We start from the raw sequence: 24,780 nt of genomic DNA, 5'->3' as shown, positions 1-24,780 counted from the left end.
ATATACATTGCTTATTATCAAAACTAAGCAATAAGTAAGGCATACTCAGTAAAGGATGCCTTGATGAGGATGGTGTATACCAGGCTAATGAACAGATTTAAACATTACCCGGAGAAGTTATAAAAAAGTTGAATAAATCACAGTATTGCACAATTTTTTTTTGTTAAATTTCTGTATCACTTCTTAAAATTCCTGCAAATACAAAAATATAAAGGTTAATAAGGGTATAAAACTCCTGTAGATAAGATACATACTATATGATGGTGCCTTGTCTTAGTCCTGTTATTTGTTCTTTATCACAATTTTTCTTTATTCAAGTTGGTAGGACTTCCTCTTTAAAATCCTACATTACATTGATATTATATAAAGGAGGCTTCACTTAATTTGGGAATTCATTGAAAAGTATAGAGTAGAAAAGAATGTACACTAGATAATTACCTCCATCACTTCCCATGTACACTGTAAACCTCACACAAAAACATTGATGGCATTTTTGATAAAGAATCTGTTTTAATCATTTCTTTTCTGAACCTATTTATGCAAGTACCAAGGGGAAGAATTATTGAAAGGCCCAAGAAGATACGGATAATGGAGACGTATAAAGACTTAACCTGATAAGAGGTTACACAGGAAAACTTGCTTCCGGTCTAGCCCCAGAAATGGGAAAGCTGACATAAACACTTATGATCATATTGAGAAAAATTAATGCCACATATAATTGGAGTCACATCTCTTAAAATTACAAAGGGAATTCACACTAATAAAGATCAACTTCTAACAATCTTTTTTATTAAAAGAAAATAGGAAACAATCAATACAGTATATTTCTTTATATAAATGCTGAAAAGCTATGCAGTATTTATTGTATGAATATCAATATAGTGTCACTTGAGCTATTGTTATCAGAATTTTGTATGCAATTCATGATAACGTCATTTACATTTAAATTTTTGGTTTATGATAAAAATATTTATCACTTGAAAACATATGAAAATTCATCATTGAAATATTAAATAGTTAAGATCTTTACTAAAGTTTTTAATAACTAATAAAGAAGATACTGTACGTCAAGTAAAAAAAAAAACTACATAGTAAAGAAAAATATAAATTAATCATCACTGCTATATTTCTTTTCTATGGTTCTTCTATAAAAATCTATAACATCCTTAGCAGCTATCTGGCAGTCCCTTATGCTTCTATTGAAATTTTCTGTGCTCAAGCACCCATCCTGATGTGCAGACACAACATTATAATCTAGTCCATCGAACACGAAAGTGACGACAGCTGAACTCTCCTGGAATAGAAGTTGATCTTGAATTAATAATTCCCTGAAGCAACAGGCAGAACAGACTTTATATAAATAAAAAAAAATTTGATTTTACTAAAAATGTTTCATTTGAAATTTAGTAGAGAGGAGAGGTCCCCTTTTCTGTTTCATTTGTTTGATGTCAGCTACCCCCAAATTGGGGGAAATACCTTGGTATATGTATGATGTATAACTACGTTACTGCAATCCAAGATACGAAATCTAAACATCAAAATTGGCTGAAATGAAGAGTACCCCTACCTTCATTTCAGCCTCTGTGGGTTCAATAATGATCGTTTCTGACGGTGTGAGGCAACACGTAACAGCTGCGAAGGTCGATTTCATCTGCACACCAGCATCCAGTAGCGCCATACATGCAGCATTGATGCTAGTTGATAAAGCCTGATAAAAAGCAAAGTCATTATTAATAAAATATTTTAATTATAAAATAAATTTTTGAATATACTTACCCGGTAAATATATAATAGCTGCAACTCTGTTGCTCGACAGACACATACATAAAAACTCGCCAGCGATCGCTATACAGGTTGCGGGTGTGCCCACCAGCGCCAACTGTCGGCCAGATACCACTCTCGATGTAAACAAAACCTTCAATTTCTTCTCATCCCACTGCGTCTCTATTGGGGAGGAAGGGAGGGTCGTTTAATTTATATATTCACCGGGTAAGTATATTCAAAAATTTATTTTATAATTAAAATGTTATTTTTATAATAAAATAAATTTTTGAATATATTTACCCGGTGATTATAATAGCTGCAACTCTGTTGCTCGACAGAAAACTCTAAGGAAAAATTCGCCAGCGATCGCTATACAGGTTGCGGGTGTGCCCAACAGCGCCATCTGTCGTCCAAGTACCCAGTACTCAATGTAAACAAAGAACTCAATTTTCTCCTCGGTCCACTGCGTCTCTATTGGGGAGGAAGGGAGGGTCCTTTAATTTATAATCACCGGGTAAGTATATTCAAAAATTTATTTTATTATAAAAATAATATTTTTCAATATTTAACTTAGCCGGTGATTATAATAGCTGATTCACACCCAGGGGGGTGGGTAGAGACCAGCATTATACGTTTACATTATTATGAGCTAAGAATTTTTATTTCATTTTAGAAGTTATCAAAATAACAAAAACAAAATAAATAGGTACCTGGTAAGGAAGTCGACTTGAACAATTACTCTGCCTTTTTAAGTACGTCTTCCTTACGGAGCCTCGCGATCCTCTCAGGATGCTGATCGACCCCTAGGATCTGAAGTATCAAGGGTTGCAACCCATACAACAGGACCTCATCAAAACCCCTAATCTAGGCGCTTCTCAAGAAATGACTTTGACCACCCGCCAAATCAACCAGGATGCGAAAGGCTTCTTAGCCTTCCGGACAACCCAAAAAAACAACAATAAAAATATTTCAAGAGAAAGATTAAAAAGGTTATGGAATTAGGGAATTGTAGTGGTTGAGCCCTCACCCACTACTGCACTCGCTGCTACGAATGGTCCCAGAGTGTAGCAGTCCTCGTAAAGAGACTGGACATCCTTAAGATAAAAAGACGCGAACACTGACTTGCTTCTCCAATAGGTTGCGTCCATTATACTTCGCAGAGATCTATTTTGTTTAAAGGCCACGGAAGTTGCGACAGCTCTAACTTCATGTGTCCTTACCCTCAGCAAAGCTTGGTCTTCCTCATTCAGATGGGAATGAGCTTCTCGTATTAACAGTCTGATAAAATAGGATAAGGCATTCTTTGACATAGGCAAAGATGGTTTCATAACTGAACACCATAAAGCTTCAGACGGGCCTCTTAAAGGTTTAGTTCGTTTTAAATAGAACTTAAGAGCTCTGACAGGGCATAAGACTCTTTCTAGTTCATTTCCAACCATATTCGATAAGCTTGGAATATCGAACGATTTTGGCCAAGGTCGAGAAGGTAGCTCGTTTTTGGCTAGAAAACCAAGTTGTAGAGAACATGTAGCCGTTTCAGATGAGAAACCGATGTTCTTGCTGAAGGCATGAATCTCACTGACTCTTTTAGCTGTGGCTAGGCAAACCTGGAAAAGAGTCTTTAAGGTGAGATCTTTCAGAGAGGCTGATTGTAGCGGCTCGAACCTGTCTGACATGAGGAATCTTAGTACCACGTCTAAATTCCAACCAGGTGTAACCAAACGACGCTCCTTCGTGGTCTCAAAAGACTTAAGGAGGTCCTGTAGATCTTTATTGTTGGAAAGATCTAAGCCTCTGTGACGGAAGACTGATGCCAACATGCTTCTGTAACCCTTGATAGTGGGAGCTAAAAGAGATCGTTCTTTCCTCAGATATAAGAGGAAGTCAGCTATTTGAGTTACAGAGGTACTGGTCGAGGATACTGATACTGACTTGCACCAGTTTCGGAAGACTTCCCACTTCGATTGGTAGACTCTAAGGGTGGATGTTCTCCTTGCTCTAGCAATCGCTCTGGCTGCCTCCTTCGAAAAGCCTCTAGCTCTCGAGAGTCTTTCGATAGTCTGAAGGCAGTCAGACGAAGAGCGTGGAGGCCTTGGTGTACCTTCTTTACGTGTGGCTGACGTAGAAGGTCCACCCTTAGGGGAAGTGTTCTGGGAACGTCTACTAGCCATCGAAGTACCTCGGTGAACCATTCTCTCGCGGGCCAGAGGGGAGCAACTAGCGTCAACCTTGTCCCTTCGTGAGAAGCGAACTTCTGCAGTACCTTGTTGACAATCTTGAACGGAGTGAATGCATATAGATCTAGATGAGACCAATCTAGGAGAAAGGCATCTATATGAACTGCTGCTGGGTCCGGGATTGGTGAGCAATAAAATGGGAGCCTCTTGGTCATCGAGGTTGCGAAGAGATCTATGGTCGGCTGGCCCCAGGTGGCCCAAAGACTCTTGAATACATCCTTGTGGAGGGTCCATTCTGTTGGAAGAATTTGTCCCTTCCGACTGAGACAATCTGCCATGACATTCAAGTTGCCTTGGATGAACCTCGTAAGTAGCGATATGTTTAGACCTTTTGACCAGGTGAGGAGGTCCCTTGCGATCTCGTACAGCGTCAGTGAGTGGGTCCCTCCTTGCTTGGAGATGTACGCCAAAGCCGTGGTGTTGTCCGAGTTCACCTCCACCACTTTGCCTTGAAGGAGAGACTTGAAGCTTTTCAAGGCCAGATGTACTGCCAGTAGCTCCTTGCAGTTGATATGCATTGTCCTTTGACTCGAGTTCCAAATTCCCGAGCATTCCCGACCGTCTAATGTCGCGCCCCAGCCTACGTCCGATGCGTCCGAGAAGAGAACGTGGTTGGGAGTCTGAACAGCCAGGGGCAGACCCTCTCTGAGGTTGATACTGTCCTTCCACCATGTCAGGCAAGACTTCATCTTCTCGGAAATGGGAATCGAGACCGCTTCTAGCGTCTTGTCCTTTTTCCAGTGAAATGCTAGGTGATATTGAAGAGGACGGAGGTGTAGTCTTCCTAATGCTAGGAACTGTTCCAGGGATGATAGCGTCCCTATCAGACTCATCCACTTCCTGACTGAACATCGTTCCTTCTTCAGCATGTTCTGGATGCATAACAGGGCTTGGCTTGTTCTGGGGGCCGACGGAAAAGCCCGAAAAGCTAGACTGTGAATCTCCATCCCTAAATACACAATAGTTTGGGATGGGACCACTTGAGACTTTTCCATATTGACAAGGAGACCCAATTCCTTGGTCAGATCTAGAGTCCACTTTAGATCCTTCAGACAGCGACGACTGGAAGAAGCTCTAAGAAGCCAGTCGTCCAAATAGAGGGAGGCTCGGATGTCCGCTAAATGAAGGAATTTGGCTACATTCCTCATCAGCCTCGTAAACACAAGAGGAGCTGTGCTTAGGCCAAAGCACAGGGCTTGAAACTGGTAGACAACCTTTTCGTAAACGAATCTCAGAAAAGGTTGGGAGTCCGGGTGGATGGGGACGTGGAAGTAGGCGTCCCTTAGGTCTAACGAGATCATCCAGTCTTCCCTTCTGACCGCTGCTAGAACCGACTTTGTGGTCTCCATGGAGAACGTCTGCTTTGTGACAAAGACGTTCAGCGCACTGACGTCTAGCACCGGCCTCCACCCTCCTGTCTTCTTGGACACCAAGAAGAGACGGTTGTAGAATCCTGGGGTTTGATGGTCCAGGACTTTGACTACCGCTCCCTTCTCTAGTAAGAGAGACACTTCCTGTTTCAATGCCCGTCTCTTGTCTTCCTCTCTGTACCTGGGAGAGAGATCGATGGGGGACGTTGCTAGAGGGGGATTTCGTACAAACGGGATCTTGTACCCTTCTCTGAGCAACTTCACAGATTGAGCATCTGCGCCTCTCTTTTCCCAGGTCTGCCAGAAGTTCTTGAGTCTGGCTCCCACTGCTGTCTGAAGAAGTTGGCAGTCAGACTCTGCCCTTAAAGGACTTGGTTCCTTTCTTCTTTCCACGTCTCCCTTCGGCACGAGCACCTCCTCTGCTGGAGGCTCTGCCACGAAAGGGCGGAATAAATCGGGATGCTGGAGTGTCCATCCTTGGTCTCGCTGACAAGGTAGGCAAAGGGGTAGCTTTGCGAGCAGAGGACGCAACAAGATCATGGGTATCCTTCTGTATCAAAGAAGCAGCAATCTCCTTAATCAGGTCCTCTGGAAAAAGGCACTTAGAAAGAGGAGCAAACAGAAGTTCGGATCTCTGGCATGGTGTAACTCCAGCTGAAAGGAATGAACACAGGTTCTCACGCTTCTTGAGGACTCCGGACACAAAGGATGCAGCAAGCTCATTTGACCCATCACGTATGGCCTTGTCCATGCAGGACATAATGAGCAAGGAAGTCTCCTTCTCCGTCGGAGAGATCTTCCTGCTTAGAGCTCCTAGACACCAGTCTAAGAAGTTGAATACCTCGAAGGCTCTAAATATCCCTTTCAAAAGGTGGTCCAGGTCCGAAGATGACCAACATATCTTCGAGCGTCTCATGGCTAGGCGGCGGGGAGAGTCTACAAGACTTGAGAAGTCGCCCTGGGCAGAGGCAGGAACTCCCAAGCCGAGAACTTCTCCCGTGGCATACCAGACGCTCGATCTAGAAGAGAGTCTAGCAGGGGGAAACGTAAAAGCTGTCTTCCCTAAACTCTTTTTGGACTGCAGCCATTCTCCAATCACTCGCAAAGCTCTCTTGGACGAGCGTGAGAGGACGAGTCTAGTAAAGGCAGGAGCAGTTGACGGCATGCCTAACACAAACTCTGACGGAGGCGAACGCGGAGCTACAGACACAAACTGGTCCGGAAACATCTCTTTGAACAGTGCCAAAACTTTCCTAAAGTCCAAAGAGGGTTGCGTAGACTTGGGCTCGTCCAGTTCTGAGTGTGGTTCATCTTCATGAGCAGCACCATCATCATCAGAAAGTCCCTCATCCGATAACTGATGAGGGAACGGCAACGGAGTGGGTAACGGCTGGTTGGCTGAGTCCGGCCGCACGGGTGCATGCGTGACTGAGCCGGACGCAACGTCATGGAACTGTTGCCCAGTCTGAGAGCTGGCAACAACCATAGCAGCGCGGGGACGCACAGCGTCTACTCCAGACTGTCTAGACTGATGTGAGTGCGCAGTGGCAACCACACTGGGTTGCGGAGGTTGACGCACCGCGTCAAAACAAAACAACTCTGACGGTTGTTGAACCTCACGGACGTCAACGGATACCTCCGTGCGTCGCTGAACGTCAACATGCGGCTGGCAGATCACACTGGAACGCATGGGTGGCGGAACTCTCTCAACTGGAGTGCGTGAGAAGGTTACCTCAGCGTCCCCAGGACGCACAACCGAACGTGTGGGTGGTTGTAGGCAAGGAGCTGCACTAGCTACTGGTGCGGCAGCAACCTTCTCCGCACGAAAGTCCTGCATAAGCGACGTGAGTTGCGACTGCATGTCTTGCAGTAAAGACCACTTAGGGTCTACAGGAGCAGGTGCGGCGACAGACGGTGTAACTGTCTGAAGCGGTACCGCTTTACCTCTCTTAGGAGGTGAGCAGTCATCGGATGACTGCAGCGAGTCCGAACTGACCCAGTGGCTACAGCTGGGCCGTTGGACTTGCGCGGAAGGGACCGACTTGCGCTTCAACGGTCATGAGACCTTGGTCCATGGTTTCTTGCGAGAAACCTCTTCCGCAGACGAGGTATAAATGGGCTCTCTCGTCTTTGTGTGGTGGGGGCGATCTTGGGTAGATACGCCCGAAACCACAGAGGGAACGTCTGTTCGCTGATTAAAGCCTCTCGAACACATTTGTCGTACGACATTGCTTCTCCCCTGGACTTGGGAGCTTGCAAGAGGTCCCGGACTAGGAGGACGACAGGCACGAACAGACGAACCCTCAAGCGCAACACTATCCACAACACTATCACTCACTTTATCACTTCCCACTGCACTTTTACACTTCAGCTCCTTGACATCCGCCATGAGCTGATTACGGTCACTAGCCAGTGACTCAACTCTCTCACCCAGAGCTTGGATGGCACGCATCATATCAGCCATCGAAGGTTCCTGAGTGCCAGAAGGGGTATTAGGAGCAACCACTACAGGGGAAGGAATAGGTTGTGGGGCATGAGGAGAGGAAATGTCAATAGAACGAGAGGAACTTCTAACTCTATCTCTCTCTAGCCTACGTGTATATTTTTGGAATTTGATAAAATCAAATTCCGAAAGCCCAACGCACTCCTCACATCGATATTCCAATTGACAGGTTTTATCCCGACAATTGGAACAAACAGTGTGAGGGTCGATAGAGGCCTTCGGAAGACGCCTTGAACAGTACCTAGCATTGCACTTCCTAAATTTTGGGACTTGTGAAGGGTCAGCCATTTTGAATTGGTCAAAGGGGAATTCAAAAACTATCAAAAAGTCATCAACAAAGAATCCGTAATCAAAAGAGTTCAAGGAATTGTGAAGAAAAAGCCTGCACAGCAAAAGCTCAAAACTAGAATAGTGTACTTCACCAATTAGTTGTGAAAACAAATCCAGTAAGCAACAGCGAATAAGCACGTCTTGTCGGGAGCACGACAGAGAGAAAATTGAGTTCTTTGTTTACATTGAGTACTGGGTACTTGGACGACAGATGGCGCTGTTGGGCACACCCGCAACCTGTATAGCGATCGCTGGCGAATTTTTTCTTAGAGTTTTCTGTCGAGCAACAGAGTTGCAGCTATTATAATCACCGGCTAAGTTAAATATTGAAAAATATCATTTTTAAATATTTAACTTAGCCGGTGAATATATAATAGCTGATTCACACCCAAGGAGGTGGGTAGAGACCAGAGTTAAATATGTTTACATCGTATAAGCTAAGAGTTTTTTATTTCATTTTGACAGTTATCAATATAACAAAACCAAAATAAATAGGTACCTGGTAAGGAAGTCGACTTAGACGATTACTCTGCCTTGTAAGTACGTCTTCCTTACGGAGCCCAGCGATCCTCTTAGGATGCTGACAGACTCCCAGGAGCTGAAGTATCAAGGGCTGCAACCCATACAACAGGACCTCATCAAACCCCTAATCTGGGCGCTCTCAAGAAATGACTTTGACCACCCGCCAAATCAACCAGGATGCGAAAGGCTTCTTAGCCTTCCGGACAACCCATAAAAACAACATTAAAACATTTCAAGAGACAGATTAAAAGGATATGGAATTAGGGAATTGTAGTGGTTGAGCCCTCACCCACTACTGCACTCGCTGCTACGAATGGTCCCAGTGTGTAGCAGCTCTCATAAAGAGACTGGACATCTTTCAAGTAAAATGACGCGAACACTGACTTGCTTCTCCATGATACTTTGCAGAGATCTATTTTGCTTAAAGGCCACGGAAGTTGCTACAGCTCTAACCTCGTGCGTCTTAACCTTAAGCAAAGATCGGTCTTCCTCACTCAAGTGTGAATGAGCTTCTCGTATTAACAATCTGATAAAATATGACAAAGCATTCTTTGACATAGGCAAGGATGGTTTCTTAACCGAACACCATAACGCTTCAGATTGGTCTCGTAAAGGTTTAGTACGAGCTAAGTAGAACTTAAGAGCTCTAACAGGGCATAATACTCTTTCTAGTTCATTGCCTATGATCTCCGATAAGCTAGGAATATCGAAAGATTTAGGCCAAGGACGAGAAGGTAACTCATTTTTGGCTAGGAAACCCAGCTGCAGAGAACAAGTAGCTTTTTCTGACGAAAACCCGATGTTCTTGCTGAAGGCATGAAGCTCACTGACTCTTTTAGCCGAGGCTAAGCATACCAGGAAAAGAGTCTTAAGAGTGAGATCTTTCAGGGAGGCTAAATGTAAAGGCTCAAACCTGTCTGACATGAGGAATCTTAGGACCACGTCTAAATTCCACCCAGGTGTAGCCAAACGACGTTCCTTAGAGGTCTCAAAAGACTTAAGGAGGTCTTGCAGATCTTTATTGTTGGAAAGATCTAAGCCTCTATGCCGGAAGACCGAGGCCAACATGCTTCTGTAGCCCTTGATAGTAGGAGCTGAAAGGGATCGTACTTTTCTCAGGTATAAGAGAAAATCAGCTATTTGGGCTACAGAGGTACTGGTCGAGGATACGGAAACTGACTTGCACCAGTCTCGGAAGACTTCCCACATTGATTGGTAAACTCTAATGGTAGACGCTCTCCTTGCTCTAGCAATCGCACTGGCTGCCTCCTTCGAAAAGCCTCTAGCTCTCGAGAGTCTTTCGATAGTCTGAAGGCAGTCAGACGAAGAGCGTGGAGGCTTTGGTGTACCTTCTTTACGTGTGGCTGACGTAGAAGGTCTACTCTTAGAGGAAGACTTCTGGGAACGTCTACTAGCCATCGAAGTACCTCGGTGAACCATTCTCTCGCGGGCCAGAGGGGAGCAACTAACGTCAACCTTGTCCCTTCGTGAGAGGCGAATTTCTGCAGTACCTTGTTGACAATCTTGAATGGTGGGAATGCGTAAAGATCTAGATGTGACCAATCTAGGAGGAAGGTATCTATATGTATTGCTGCTGGGTCTGGGACTGGAGAGCAATAGATTGGAAGCCTCTTGGTCAGCGAGGTTGCAAAGAGATCTATGGTGGGCTGACCCCAAGTCGCCCAAAGTCTCTTGCACACATCCTTGTGGAGGGTCCATTCGGTTGGAATTACTTGACCTTTCCGACTGAGACAGTCTGCTAGGACGTTCAAGTCACCCTGGATGAACCTCGTTACTAGGGAGATGCCTCGATCTTTTGACCAGATGAGCAGGTCCCTTGCGATCTCGTACAGAGTCAGTGAGTGGGTACCTCCCTGTTTGGAAATGTACGCCAAGGCCGTGGTGTTGTCCGAGTTGACCTCCACCACCTTGCCTCGAAGGAGATTCTCGAAGCTTATCATTCCCGACCGTCCAGCGTCGCGCCCCAGCCCAAGTCCGATGCGTCCGAGAAGAGAATGTGGTTGGGTTTTTGAACTGCCAGGGGAAGACCCTCTCGTAGGCTGATATTGTCCTTCCACCAAGTCAGACAAGACTTTATCTTTTCGGAAATCGGGATCGAGACCGCCTCTAGCGTCTTGTCCTTTTTCCAGTGAAAAGCCAGATGGAATTGAAGAGGTCGGAGGTGTAGCCTTCCTAGCGAGACAAATTGCTCCAGGGATGACAGCGTTCCTACCAGACTCATCCAAAGCCTGACTGAGCAGCGTTCTTTCTTCAGCATCTTCTGGATGGAGAGCAGGGCTTGATCTATTCTGGGGGCCGACGGAAAAGCCCGAAAAACTTGACTGTGAATCTCCATCCCTAAATACAGAATAGTTTGGGATGGGACCAGCTGTGACTTTTCCAAGTTGACTAGGAGTCTCAATTCTTTGGTCAGATCTAGAGTCCAATTGAGATCCTTCAGACAGCGATGACTGGAAGAGGCTCTGAGAAGCCAGTCGTCCAAATAAAGGGAGGCTCGGATGTCCGATAAATGGAGGAATTTTGCCACATTCCTCATAAGCCTCGTAAACACGAAAGGAGCTGTGCTTAGGCCAAAGCACAGGGCCCGAAACTGGTACACCACATCGTCGAAGACAAATCTCAGAAAAGGTTGGGAGTCTGAGTGAATGGGGATGTGGAAGTAGGCGTCCCTTAGGTCTAGAGAGACCATCCAGTCTTCCTTTCTGACCGCTGCTAAGACTGACTTTGTGGTCTCCATGGTAAACTTCGTCTTTGTGACAAAGACATTCAGAGCACTGACGTCTAGCACCGGTCTCCAACCTCCTGTCTTCTTTGATACTAGGAAGAGACGGTTGTAAAACCCCGGTGATTGAAGGTCCGAGACTTTGACCACCGCTCCCTTCTCTAGCAAAAGAGACACTTCCAGTTTCAGGGCTTGTCTCTTTTCTTCCTCTCGGTACCTGGGAGGGAGATCGATGGGGGACGTCGCTAGAGGAGGTCTGCATACAAAAGGGATATTGTACCCCTCTCTGAGCAACCTCACAGATTGTTGATCTGCGCCTCTCTTCTCCCAGGCTTGCCAGAAGTTCTTGAGTCTGGCACCTACTGCTGTCTGAAGTTGCGGGCAGTCAGACTCTGCCCTTGGAGGACTTGGATCCTTTCCTCTTCCCTCTCTTCCCTTCGGCACGAGCACCTCCCCTGCTTGAGGCTCTGCCACGAAAGGGCGGGATAAACCTGGACGCTGGAGTGTCTATCTTAGGTCTAGCAGACAAGGCCGGCAAAGGGGAGCTTTGCGAGCCGAGGACGCAACTAGATCATGGGTGTCCTTCTGCACTAAAGACAAGGCAATTTCCTTAACCAAGACTTCAGGAAACAAGCACTTAGACAAGGGCGCAAAGAGTAGCTCAGATCTTTGGCATGGCGTCACTCCTGCTGACAGAAAAGAGCACAGAGACTCTCGTTTCTTAAAGACTCCGGACGTGAATGAAGCGGCAAGCTCGTTGGACCCATCATGGACGGCCTTGTCCATGCAGGACATAATGAGTAAGGAAACATCCCTATCGGCAGAAGAGATTTTCCTACTCAGGGCTCCTAAACACCAGTCCAGGAAGTTAAAGACTTCAAACGCCCTAAATATGCCTTTAAGAAGGTGGTCCAGGTCCGAGGGTGACCAACAAATCTTCGAGCGTCTCATGGCAAGGCGGCGGGGAGAGTCTACAAGACTTGAGAAGTCGCCCTGGGCAGAGGCAGGAACTCCCAAGCCGAGAACTTCTCCCGTGGCATACCAGACGCTCGATCTAGACGAGAGTTTAGATGGGGGGAAGGCAAATGCCGTCTTCCCTAAACTCCTCTTGGTCTCTAACCAATCGCCTAACAGCCGTAAAGCTCTCTTGGATGAGCGAGAGAGAACGAGTTTAGTAAAGGCAGGCATGGTAGCAGGAACGCCTAAGACAAACTCTGACGGCGGCGAACGAGAAGCCACAGAAATAAAGTGATCAGGGAACAACTCTTTAAAAACAGCCATGACTTTTCTAAAGTCCAAGGATGGTTGAACTGCTTTAGGCTCATCTAGTTCTGAAGGCTGATCCTCAGGCTGTGGTTCAGCAACGTCCTCATCTGACAGTTCCTCATCCGATAACTGATGAGAAAACGGCAAAGGTGTAGGCAACGTTTGACTCGCAGAGTCCGGTCGCACTGGTGCATACGTGACGGAGCCGGACGCAGCGTCCTGGAACTACTGAACAGTCTGGGAACTGTCAACAACAACAGGTGCGCGAGGACGCACAGCGTCCACCCGAGACTGTTTAGACCGTCTGGGTTGTGCAGTCAACACCATACCGGGTTGCGGAGGTTGACGCACCGTGTCAAAACAAGTAAACTCTGATGGTTGATGAACGTCCTGAACGTCACCAATCGCATCAGTGCGTTGCCTAACGTCAACGTGCGGCTGGAAATCCACACTGGGTCACATCGGTGGAGGTACCACCCCAACTGGTTGACGCGAGAAAGCTACATCCACGTCAACAGGACGCACAACAGAACGCTTGGATGGCTGATGGCCAGTAGGTTCAACGGAAACCTCAGCATTGTAGTCCTTCATCAAGGACGCAAGCTTAGCCTGCATGTCTTGCAGTAACACCCATTTAGGGTCTACGGAAGCAGGTGCGGTAACAGACGGGGTTAGCGAATGAGACGGCACAACTTTGCCCTCTTAGGCGGCGAGCAGTCATCAGATGACGGCAACGGGTCCGAACTGTCCCAGTGGCTACATCCGGGACGTTGGACTTGTCCTGAAGGGACCGACTTACGCTTTAAAGGTCTGGAGACCTTGGTCCAAGGTTTCTTACGTGAAACACCTTCGGACGACGAGGTAAAAATGGGCTCTCTCGTCTTACTTTGGTAGGGGCGATCTTGGAGAGATACGCCTGATACCATAGAGGGAACGTCTGTTCGCTGATCAAGGCCTCTCGAACCCATGAGTCGTACGACATTGCTTCTCCCCTGGGCTTGGGAGCTTGCAAGAGGTCCCGGACTAGGTGGACGACAGGCACGAACAGACGAACCCTCGAGCGCAAAACTGTTCACAACACTTTGCGTAACACTAGGCACTTTGACACTTTCCGCCGTGGCACTTTGGCACTTGAGTTCCTTTACGTCCGCCATGAGTTGATTTCGGTCACTTGCTAAAGCCTCAACTCTCTCCCCCAAGGCATGTATAGCACGCATCATGTCTTGCATAGACGGTTCCTGAGTGCTAGGAGGGGGGTTAGGAACAACCACTACAGGGGAAGGATTAGGTTCAGGGGCATGTGGAGAGGAAAAATCTACCGACCTAGAAGAACTTCTCCTTACCCTATCTCTCTCTAGTCTGCGTGTATATTTATAAAATTCGATAAAATCGAATTCCGAAAGGCCCACGCATTCCCCACACCGATCTTCCAATTGACAGGTTTTACCCCGACAATTGGAACAAACAGTGTGAGGGTCGAGAGAAGCCTTTGGAAGACGCCTATGACAGTCCCTAGCATTACACTTTCTAAACTTGGGAACTTGAGAAGGGTCAGCCATTTTGAATTAGTCAAGGGAAAATTCCAAAAACGATCTAAGTCATCAACAATTAATCCAATTCAAAAAAGAGTTCAAGGATTTATTTGAAGAAAAACACCTGTACTGCGAAAGCTCAAACCAAATTAAAGTACTTCACCAAATATGATGGGAAAAAACTCCAGGCTCAACAGCGAGTAAAGTACGTCTTGTCAACACGTCGACAGAGAAGAAAATTGAAGGTTTTGTTTACATCGAGAGTGGTATCTGGCCGACAGTTGACGCTGGTGGGCACACCCGCAACCTGTATAGCGATCGCTGGCGAGTTTTTATGTATGTGTCTGTCGAGCAACAGAGTTGCAGCTATTATATATTCACCGGCTAAGTTAAATATTTAAAAATAAGATGCAGTATACAGTTCTCAGAACAAGATTTATTCATGTTCAATACACATGCAGTTGTTTCAGGTACTATTACAACAATAAGTATTCAAATTCTTAAATATGTTTGTTTTAGAATTAGAGGGTTTAATAAGATTTAACTTTCAAGCTAAATACAGTGAGAAGTTTTCATATCTTAAGTCTCAATCTATCTATGTTTGAAATCAAGAAGGTACACAGACAATGAGAAAGTTCTGACTTAACACTGGACAAAAGAAATATAACAGTATACGAAAGTATGGAAGGCGATGCTCGGGAACATAAATTTGAAATTGAAAATATTTTTCAAAAACTATATGAAAACAAATAAAGGAACAGAGCAGTATGAGAACAGCTGTTGATTAAGTGGTTGAAAAGAAACATCACTACTTGTATATCATGGTGGAGAGGTAGATCTTTCGGAGGATATAAATTGTACTGTAAAACATTTCAGTTATTTAGATGAAAAGATGGATTTGAGGCTGGTACTGAATAGGTGTAGACATAGCAAATTAGTAAAAAAAAAATAAAAGTTCCCTTGATGAAAAATAGATTGAAATCTATAATACAGATACAGGAGTGGGTATGATAAAATAAAGAGTTGTAGATGAATCTAGCTACATGCCAATCAAACTCAAATCACTATACAGTAAATGCACATCTCTAATAAACAAAATAATTACCAATCCATCTGACTGCATCTCCTGGATGGTGACGTTGACAGCTGTCCGGGGATGAAGATGAACAAGAATTACCTGTTCCACAGTCCTTGTGATCACAGACTCCAAAGCACGTTCTCCTATCACTGAAAATGCCAATGAGCAACCGTGAGAAGGTCCTGAACTTATAAACATTTAATTTACAAAGATTCGGAGATACAAATACAAATCCAACTGAAATCATAAATTTCAGATATTGTATCAAAAGTTCATAATGAAATACGTACTGTAATAAAACAAAACTATATAATTTAATGCAGTAAGCAAGATGACATTTGCAACATGAAACGGAACTATTTGTTCACCTTTGCGGTTGAAAATTGCAGGCCTTACCCTAGACCAAAATTGAACAAAATCCGACTTACAAACAGCTTCTTGGAACCTATTAAATTTGTAAGCTGAGAACTTTCTGTAGATACAAATATACTACATTTTCTTTTTTTGGGTGAGATACCCATGTCGTCCTGATGGAAGGTTCCTTTAAGTAGCTTCCTAGGGTACATTTGACTACAGTGATATTCCCAGAGAATTTACCTTAAGGTCTCCAGAATTCTAACTCCTGGCACGAATATCCCTAAAGTTTCCCTTTAAGTATATCGCATAATATCAGAGGACGTATTCTTGACACGCCACATAGCAATCTTCACCCCGAATAGCATTTACGCTTCGAGGGGGAAAGTGGCAAAAAATGAAGGGGAGCCGTTATTAAGGTACCCTTCCTCCGTTACTATTTGAGTATCTAGATGGCGCCATCATCGCCGCCGTGTTTATTACTTTTTCTGTAGCGATCTCGCTCGGCGATTTTCCCGGTTACTCTCTCGTTATTGGATTATTTTGGATTTATCATGCAATCTCCAGCCTCTTCTGCCTCTGGAAAGTTGAGTATTTGATTTTTATATTGTATAAATGTTAGCTCTTTAGTTAGCCAGAACGACTTTCCCGGTATAAATAGCATAAAATAATAATAGCTATTAGGTCTTCATTGCTAGGAGTTATTTATATTATGCCGATAGTATTCGTAATAATTTCGGCGATTTAGGTAACCGAACCTTGCTTACGCTAGGCTTCCTAGCCTAGGCGTTTCAGTTTACTTTCATGCATGATATAATAGACATTCCTAGTGCTATAAAATTTAAATGAAGTTTTTTAGGCAATTTATACATGTAAGATATATTGATTGCATAATAATTTCCTCTTCTAAAGATAGTATACGAGAGAGTTTCGGTGATTTAGGCAGTTGACTCTCACTGCCACTGGGCTACTAGCCTAGTGGCTTTAGTATACTTTCATACATGTTCCCCGGTTACCCTCGCGTATCATTTTATTAATTCAGGCGGAGATTGATATCTCCTAGAATTATTATATAAAGCGATACTCGTCTCCAGTGGAGATTTAAGGGTAATCCCTCCTTCCCTCTGAGTGTACCCTTAGGCTACAACCCTAGTCGGTCGTGCCTCGAGTTGTCATTCAGGCAGGACTAGGCTAGGGTTTTTCTGTCCCTTCCCTTAACTGCAGATGGCAGGTTTTGGGTTTTGGTCAAAACCTCAGAGTAGATAATCTTGTGCCGGCAGCTGGCCAGCAGGGTGAATAGTCGTTCCCCTGTCGGATTACACTGCCGGCATAGGAGGCTAGACCTCCCTAGACCACACCTGAAGGCCTTATATGATATTGCTACCTTCTCCCTGTGGTCTAGTTCACTGTTTCTCAACCTTTTTCTGGTGGTGGCCCCCTTCAATCCAGTGCAAGTTGTTGTGGCCCCTCCATGCCAACTCTGAGTTCTTACCCCCCCCCCCCCACACACACACACACCCGCCTTCCGTCCATCACCTTAATACGCCTAGGGAAGGTATATTAATGGTTCTAGTTTGAGTAGTACCATGTACTCAAAACACTAATTTCAGGCATGAATCAAATACCAATATTAATTGGAAAAATATTTTATTTGAACACTTATCTATTTACAAAAGGAATAAAAAAACAAGGAATACATGTAGGTACAATTGGCTTTATCTTGAAAGGTTTCAGTGGGATCCCTGTGACTGATGCAAGGCTGCCAACTTGTCAATGTTTGGCTTGAAAGCTGTCAGAGAGAGACGTAAATCGCCTCTTTTTTCTATGTCAAGGCGATTTCGTGTCTTTGACAGCAGGTACATCACCTGACTGAAACCAGTCTCAACCAAGTAAGACGTGGGAAAGGCAAGTAAGAGCAACTTCACATCTTTCCAGAGTATTGGGTACTTCTTATACACATTTTGATTCATCCACAGCTTCTGGTGTCCTCCACGCTTGAACCTTGCTTAAGCTGTTGTGTTATTCTGAAGTTCAATGAGACTTTCTTGTAGGGTGACATCAACTTCAGATACATCAGCAATGAAGGGATCCACAAACCAGTGTGGCACAGTCATTTGGAGTAGGTCAGAGAAGCGAGTGTCCATATCATTATGCAACTGCTTCAGATGGTCAACATACACTGCTAGGTCATCATCAAGCAGATCGGTGGATATAACTGCTAAGGAAGGAAACTGTGCAAACTCTCGTCTTCCAAGGTTCAACCAGAACAGCTTGAGTTTCCCTTTAAATGTAGAGAGAGAGAGAGAGAGAGAGAGAGAGAAAGAGAGAGAGAGTTAATGGTTTTTGTCAAGGGTCATAGTTCAGCCTTTTACCACTCTGCCAGCTAGAGAGAGAGAGAGAGAGTGAAGAGATTATTGAATATTTCACTGTCTGCAAAAATTACCTGGTATATTGAATTGAATGATGTTCAAACTAAACTCAAGCATATTAATGATTTATTTCAAAATATTACACATTTATATATTTTGTGGGTCCTAAATTTTCTGTGGCCCCCCATGGCCCCCCATTTTTCAAATTTTGCCTTGTGGCCCCTGAAAAAATCTCATGGATATGGCCCACGTTGAGAAACACTGGTCTAGTTGACTAGTCCTGTGCTTGCAGACCCTAGGCTGAAGAATAGACATTCTTCTGCCGCTTAGGATGGCGCCGGCACTGGAACTCTGTTTCTCTCTTGTCTAGAGGTGGCGGCAAGATTGCTGCCGGACCTTTAACTGTATTGGCAGACCCTAGGCTGGAGAATAGATATTTTTCTGCCGCCTAGGATGGCGCCGATACTGGAACAGAGTTTCTTTAAGGTGTGGTAGGACCGGCAACCCTGCCGGCTCCTTCCACACCTCATACAGGACCCTTTTCCCGCCCCACCTCTGTCCTTTAGTGATGGCCTAGCTATCGCAACCCTTTGGCCGTTGTCCTACAATCTCACCGGTTGCCAGCAGGTTGTAGGGCCGGCTCGGGCCTCTGCTTGTAGTGGCCTAGTCTCTCAGCTTTCCCTTATGGACGCAAGGCTCCGGGAGTGCTGTGCCGGCTGCCGGCAGAGGATCCCTTTACTGTAGTGTTCTTCAGTCCTCTCTTAGACTGCCTTTCACAAACCTGTGGCCGGCAGTGGCCAGCAATGGTTGTAGATGGATGGAAGCCTGAAAAATATACTCTCCCCTTCCATTTGAACCCTCATTCTGGAGGAAGGCAGTAAGGCAGAGCTCTTACATCATCCTTCACTCCTTGCTTTCTCTCTCTCTATCGGCTAGTGTCGCCGGGTACTAACCTAACCAGCAGCTGACGGCCACAACCCTAGCCGCCAAAGTGCTGGCTGGACTTGTGCGCCGGCAGCCACGAGCCGCCGGCACAATTGACTTGGTCAGCAAGGCTAGGTTGGGTTCAGACTGCCGGCCACTATCCTAACCGACAAGACGCCGGCTGGACTAGTGCGCCGACAGCCGGCGACCTGCCGGCTGCCGGCAATGCGTCGGCTGAACTGTGCCCTAGGTGCTAGCCTTACCGGCAACATGCCGGCTAGAACTACAGTATATGACTATACAGTAGCCAGTATATTTGCAGTATAGATCATACAGCAAACAGAAAACTATAGTATAAAGTACAATATACAGTAGTTAAATTTTCCAACATACTCTGCGTGTCCATGCACAGTCTATTGTTGAGACCATACTATATAAGGAAAGAAATTTTCTTTCCATACACTGATAAATGATCAGTTACAAATTACCCTCAATCTTAAACCTTTTGGAAGCTGGTATTAAGTTACACTTATCTATCCTTACAGGATAGAACTTTTCCAATGGGCCTCCTAAATAGGATAACCCTGGGCTTTAATTTTGAGGGAGGTCACAGCAATTGGCCGGGCAGGAAACACATGTATGTGTCTTTCCTAATTCATTTCTAGCTTACCTATCCTAAGCTATAAGCAATAAAATGCAAAAATATTATTAATAATATTTATATAGTTTATCAAAAGAGATGAACTACCATATACTCATTTTGTTTTCCTATCTTTACAGGAGGACCACCCTAAGTGCCGCAGCGGCTTCTGCAACGTCCGGAGCAAGTACTTCTGCGGCCATGAGGAGTGCAAGGCGCACTCCTGTTGTTCCATCACCAAGGGACCTCTTAAATATTGGGACCACCAGGTGTGTAACATTTGCAAAGCCTTAGTTACTGAGGCCTTTGATGACCCGAAAACAATGGAGTAAAGGGATGCAGCACGGAGAACGCTGCATAGATGGGTCCATGGCTTCCAGAAGAATGTGACGGGGCCTTACCTTCCCAATGAGCGGATGCGGGCCTATCTATTCCCTTAGGCGTCTGCGGATGCCATCATACCACAACCTCACACTAAGATCCCTTGCCTCCAGATTCCAGTAGATACGGATGTCTCGGAAACGATGAAGGACATCCATCTAGACGAGAGGATGTCAGAGGTATCAGAAGACACTGAAAAGGACCTTCTTGCGGGAGGTCAGGAAGAGGAGTCTACCTTGGCTCCTGATACCGAAGAGGATGAAGTCGAATCGGTTTCCGTTTTGTTGGTTCCAGCCCCAGAACCAGTGCCCTCTACATCCTCTGCTCCTCCATCTGATGAGATGGGGAAGACTCTGTCTACCCTCATGTCAATGATGGAGAGGTTTCAGAAGCAGAGTGAAGAAAGGGAAGCTGCATTGAGGAAGGAGATACATCAGCTTGCAGCGTCCCGTGGATCTCACAAGAGACTCAACGTGAAGGACCTTTCTTCATGTTCTGACGTGAACCCATGGAGGCATGCAGAGTACATGCCTATAACAAACGGGAGAATTTTTATTTCAGAAAAGCTGGGATCCGTCCCCATCGAAGATATTGACTTTTGGCCTAGCTTTGAGTCTTATCCAAACTGCTTCGTCCGTCTGAAGGCGGAACCTGTGTCGAAGGAGAAGACAGAGCCGAAAGAGCTCATAGTGCTTGACCATACAAAAGCTCAGGCTTTATTGGCTAGCAGTTTGAAGGACAAGGGCTTCACTAACTCTAAGGTGCCAGCCCTGAGTAAGAAACATCCTTCCTTTCTTGCTCCAGCTACTCAGGCCTTTCCCTTTACGGAAAAAGAGTTCAAGGCTGTAATGAAGGCAGTAGAAGCAGGGAAACTTTGTCCTACATTTGAGGAGTGTAGACCCTCATCCCTAGCTCTGCCTACAGACCATAAGGACTGGAAGGAAATACATCTTACCTACTCAGTCAGGAAGTTGGAGGCTGATTTTCTCTTGCGCAGAGCAAGAGACAAATGAAAGGCTTGCTGCATCTCTATCCCTCCAGACCACCTTGGAGGCAATGGCAAGCGACCATAGAACCCAAGATATGTTTATGGTTGTGGCCAAGACACACTTGGCAACACTAACCAAGGACCTGTATAGCTTCATTAGGGCCAGAAGGGCTTGTGGGAGTTCGTGTTTGCTTCGGCTGCGGTGAAGCACGAACCCAGGAAGTTGATATCTTCCAATATCTGGGGAAAGGACCTCTTCCCGAGTGAAGTGGTCAAGGAAATAGTCGACAAGGCTACCACGGAGAACAGGAATCTTCTCCAAAAGTGGGGCATGTCGTCAAAAAGGAAGTCTTCCCCGGATGAAGGTCCCCAACCACAAAGGAAGACAAAGAGGCCAAGGTTGCCCTTTCGCCCCGCCAGACAACAACAACAACTTCCAATGACCGCGGTGCCCCAGATGGTGGCACAACCCCAACCAGATGGTACCCCAGCAGGTGGTGACCCAGTCACCAGCCTTTACTCCGGCCTATGAGAGGCAGACCACTACCTTTCGCCCTAAGGGTAGAGGGTCATATAAAGGTTCCTCTAGATGCCCCTCAAGAGGAAGAGGAAGTAGGGGAGGGCGCGGTCAAGGAGGCAAGTCCTCCGGTCAACCAAAGCAATGAGATGCTTCCGGTAGGAGGAAGACTCCATTCATTTCGGGATCGCTGGACCTTCAATCCCTGGGCCCACAACCTGATCAAGAACGGACAAGGCTGAAGCTGGAAGATAGCTCCACCATCATTTTCTCAATTCTTCCAACACTCCATCCCCGTTTTGGAAGAATATACCCGAGAACTCTTGAGCAAAAGGGTAATATGGAGGGCAAAGTCCATCAAATTCTAAGGAAGGCTGTTTTGTGTTCCCAAGAAGGACTCAGACAAACTCAGAGTCATTCTGGACTTGTCGCCACTCAAGTTCATAGCAAACTACAAGTTCAGGATGTTGACCCTTCAACACATAAGGACCCTGCTTCCAAAACAGGCGTACACAGTCTCCATAGACATGGCAGATGCCTATTGGCACATTCCAATCAATCACCAACTTTCCTCCTACCTAGGAATCAGGCTACAGAAGAAGTACGTCTTCAGAGCCATGCCCTTCGGGCTAAACATAGCCCCAAGGATCTTCACAAAGCTTGCAGATGCAGTCGTTCAACAACTACGCCTAGAGGGTATCCAGGTGGTAACCTACCTAGACGATTGGCTGGTGTGAGCAGCATCCGAGACTGAATGCATGCAAGCATCCAAGAAAGTGATCCAGTTCCTGGAACATCTGGGATTCAAGATCAACGTCAAAAAGTCTCAACTATCTCCAGCTCAGGAGGTTCAATGGCTTGGAATGCATTGGAACTTACAGTCACACCGTCTCTCCATTCCATCAAAGAAGAGGAGAGAGATAGCGGGATCTGTCAAGAGACTTCTGAAATCCGATTGGATATCAAGACGCCACCAGGAGAGAGTGCTGGGCTCCCTTCAGTTTGCATCAGTGACAGACCCGGTGCTAAGAGCACAATTAAAGGAGGCATCAGTAGTCTAGAGAAGATACGCATCAAACGCTCGAAGAGATCTAAGAAGACCAATACCGACTCGACTACGATCACTTCTCAAGCCATGGTCAAAGGCCAAGAACCTGAAGAAGTCTGTAACTTTGCAACCACCTCCACCTTCAGTTATCATCCACACAGACGCATCAAAGGAAGGATGGGGAGGTCACTCTCACCAACGGAAAGTCCAAGGGACTTGGTCCACTCTATTCAAGACCTTCCACATCAACATTTTGGAGGCTATGGCAGTATTTCTCACGCTGAAGAAATTGTCCCCTCGCTGTTCAGTCCACATAAGACTGATTCTAGACAGCGAGGTGATAATGAGATGTTTGCATCGTCAAGGTTCGAGATCACCCCAAATCAACCATGTGATGTTGGCCATCTTCCGCTTGGTGGAAAAGAAGAGATGGCACTTATCAGCAGTTCACCTTCAAGGGTTCCGCAATGTGAAGGCGGACGCTCTATCCAGGCTCACGCCGACAGAGTCAGAATGGTCTCTAAATGCAGGATCATTCTCCTTCACCTTACGTCAAGTCCCAGAACTGCAGATCGACCTCTTCGCGATGAGCTACAACAAGAAGCTACCTCGTTATGTGGCCCCATATGAGGACCCTCTAGCGGAAGCAGTGGACGCCATGTCCCTCGACTGGAAGAGATGACCAGGATTTACCTGTTCCCTCCAACCAACCTTCTGTTGAAGGTCCTCAACAAGCTGAGATCCTTTTAGGGAACAGCAGCTCTAGTGGCTCCCAAGTGGCCGATGAGCAACTGGTTCCCTCTAGTATTGGAATTGCAGCTGAGGCTGGTCCTGTTGCCGGACCCAGTTCTGACTCAACAAGTACAAAAGTTGACTGTCTTCGCTTCATCATGGAAAACCCAAAACCTTCATCTCATGATTTTCTCTCCTTAGTAGTTAAGAAAAGGTTTGGGATTTCGAGAGACAGTATAGACTTCTTAGAAGAATATAAGTCTAAATCTACCAGAAGACAATATGAGTCGTCTTGGAAGAAGTGGGTTGCTTTCGTCAAGGCAAAAAAACCAAAAGAGATCTCCACAGATTTCTGTTAATCCTTTTTCATTCACCTTCATGAACAAGGTTTAGTAGCCAACACGATAATAACGTGTAAATCTGCCTTGGCTAGACCTTTGCTGTACGTCTTCCAAGTAGACTTTTCCAATGAAATCTTTAACAAGATCCCTAAGGCTTGTGCTAGACTTAGGCCTACAGCACCTCCGAGGCCCATCTCATGGTCCTTGGATAAGGTTCTTCACTTTGCATCAACAGTGAACAATGAGGACTGCTCTCTGAAAGATTTGACTCAAAAAGTTATATTCTTGTTTTCTCTAGCCTTGGGGGCCAGAGTGAGTGAAATAGTGTCCCTTTCTCGGGATGAGGGCCATATTCAGTTCACAGAAGGGGGAGAACTGAATCTTTTTCCTGACCCAACGTTTCTCGCCAAGAATGAGCTACCTACCAAAAGGTGGGGTCCCTGGAGAATCTACTCTCTGAAGGAATATGTCTCGCTGTGTCCAGTAGAGTGCCTAAAGGTCTATCTTCATAGAACTTCAGACTTCAGGGGAGGACAGCTCTTTAAAGGAGAAACATCGGGTTCAAACTTGTCTCTAAAACAACTAAGGGCGAAGATCACCTACTTCATTCGCAGAGCGGATCCTGACAGTACACCCGCAGGTCACGATCCTAGAAAGATTGCTTTGTCATTGAATTTTTTCCAATACATGGATTTTGAGCATCTTCACTCATATACTGGATGGAAGTCATACAGAGTGTTTTTCAAACACTGCGCGAAGCAAGTGCAAGAGTTAAAAAGGTATGTGGTGGCGGCAGGTAGTGTACTAAAACCTGTCGCTTAGTGCTGCGAGGAACAGTGAATTGATTGGGACTGTCATGTACAGGGTGTGCGTGTTGACACCTTACAGTGCAACATGTAAAGTGAAGTGTCACCAGGGTGACACTATAGACTGTTCCAGCAACTAAAGGTGAAGAAACATAAAGTTAACACGTGTGACATGTGTTTTTTACACACTGTGTAAAGACAGTCATTCACAGAAATATATATTGGAAAATTTACTAAATTTTCAGTTTGGTGGAATTTACTATCGTTTCCTTTCAGGTGAAACAAGTATTTCTGAGCTTGCCTGTATTTTTTATGTTTTCTGTTATTCACTAGCA

At 45.5% G+C, this 24,780-nt stretch overlaps 1 protein-coding gene across 2 annotated transcripts in view; it reads right to left on the bottom strand.

Annotated features, from left to right (window-relative positions):
- Positions 1-767: 767 nt before the first annotated feature.
- Positions 768-24,780, bottom strand: part of Rrp46 (exosome complex component Rrp46) — a 44,933-nt gene continuing 20,920 nt past the window's right edge. For both annotated transcript variants that reach the window (XM_068353434.1, XM_068353433.1), the window contains exons 4-6: positions 15,373-15,494; positions 1,568-1,708; positions 768-1,294 (exon numbers count right to left, since the gene is read on the bottom strand). In XM_068353434.1, the coding sequence (XP_068209535.1) occupies positions 1,109-1,294; positions 1,568-1,708; positions 15,373-15,494 (449 nt within the window). In that variant the 3' untranslated portion in view covers positions 768-1,108. The remainder of the gene's footprint in view (positions 1,295-1,567; positions 1,709-15,372; positions 15,495-24,780) is intronic.

This window comes from Palaemon carinicauda, chromosome 29 (genome assembly GCF_036898095.1).
Source record: "Palaemon carinicauda isolate YSFRI2023 chromosome 29, ASM3689809v2, whole genome shotgun sequence".
Classification (NCBI taxonomy): Eukaryota; Metazoa; Arthropoda; class Malacostraca; order Decapoda; family Palaemonidae; genus Palaemon; species Palaemon carinicauda.
This window is presented reverse-complemented; position numbering and strand designations above follow the sequence as displayed.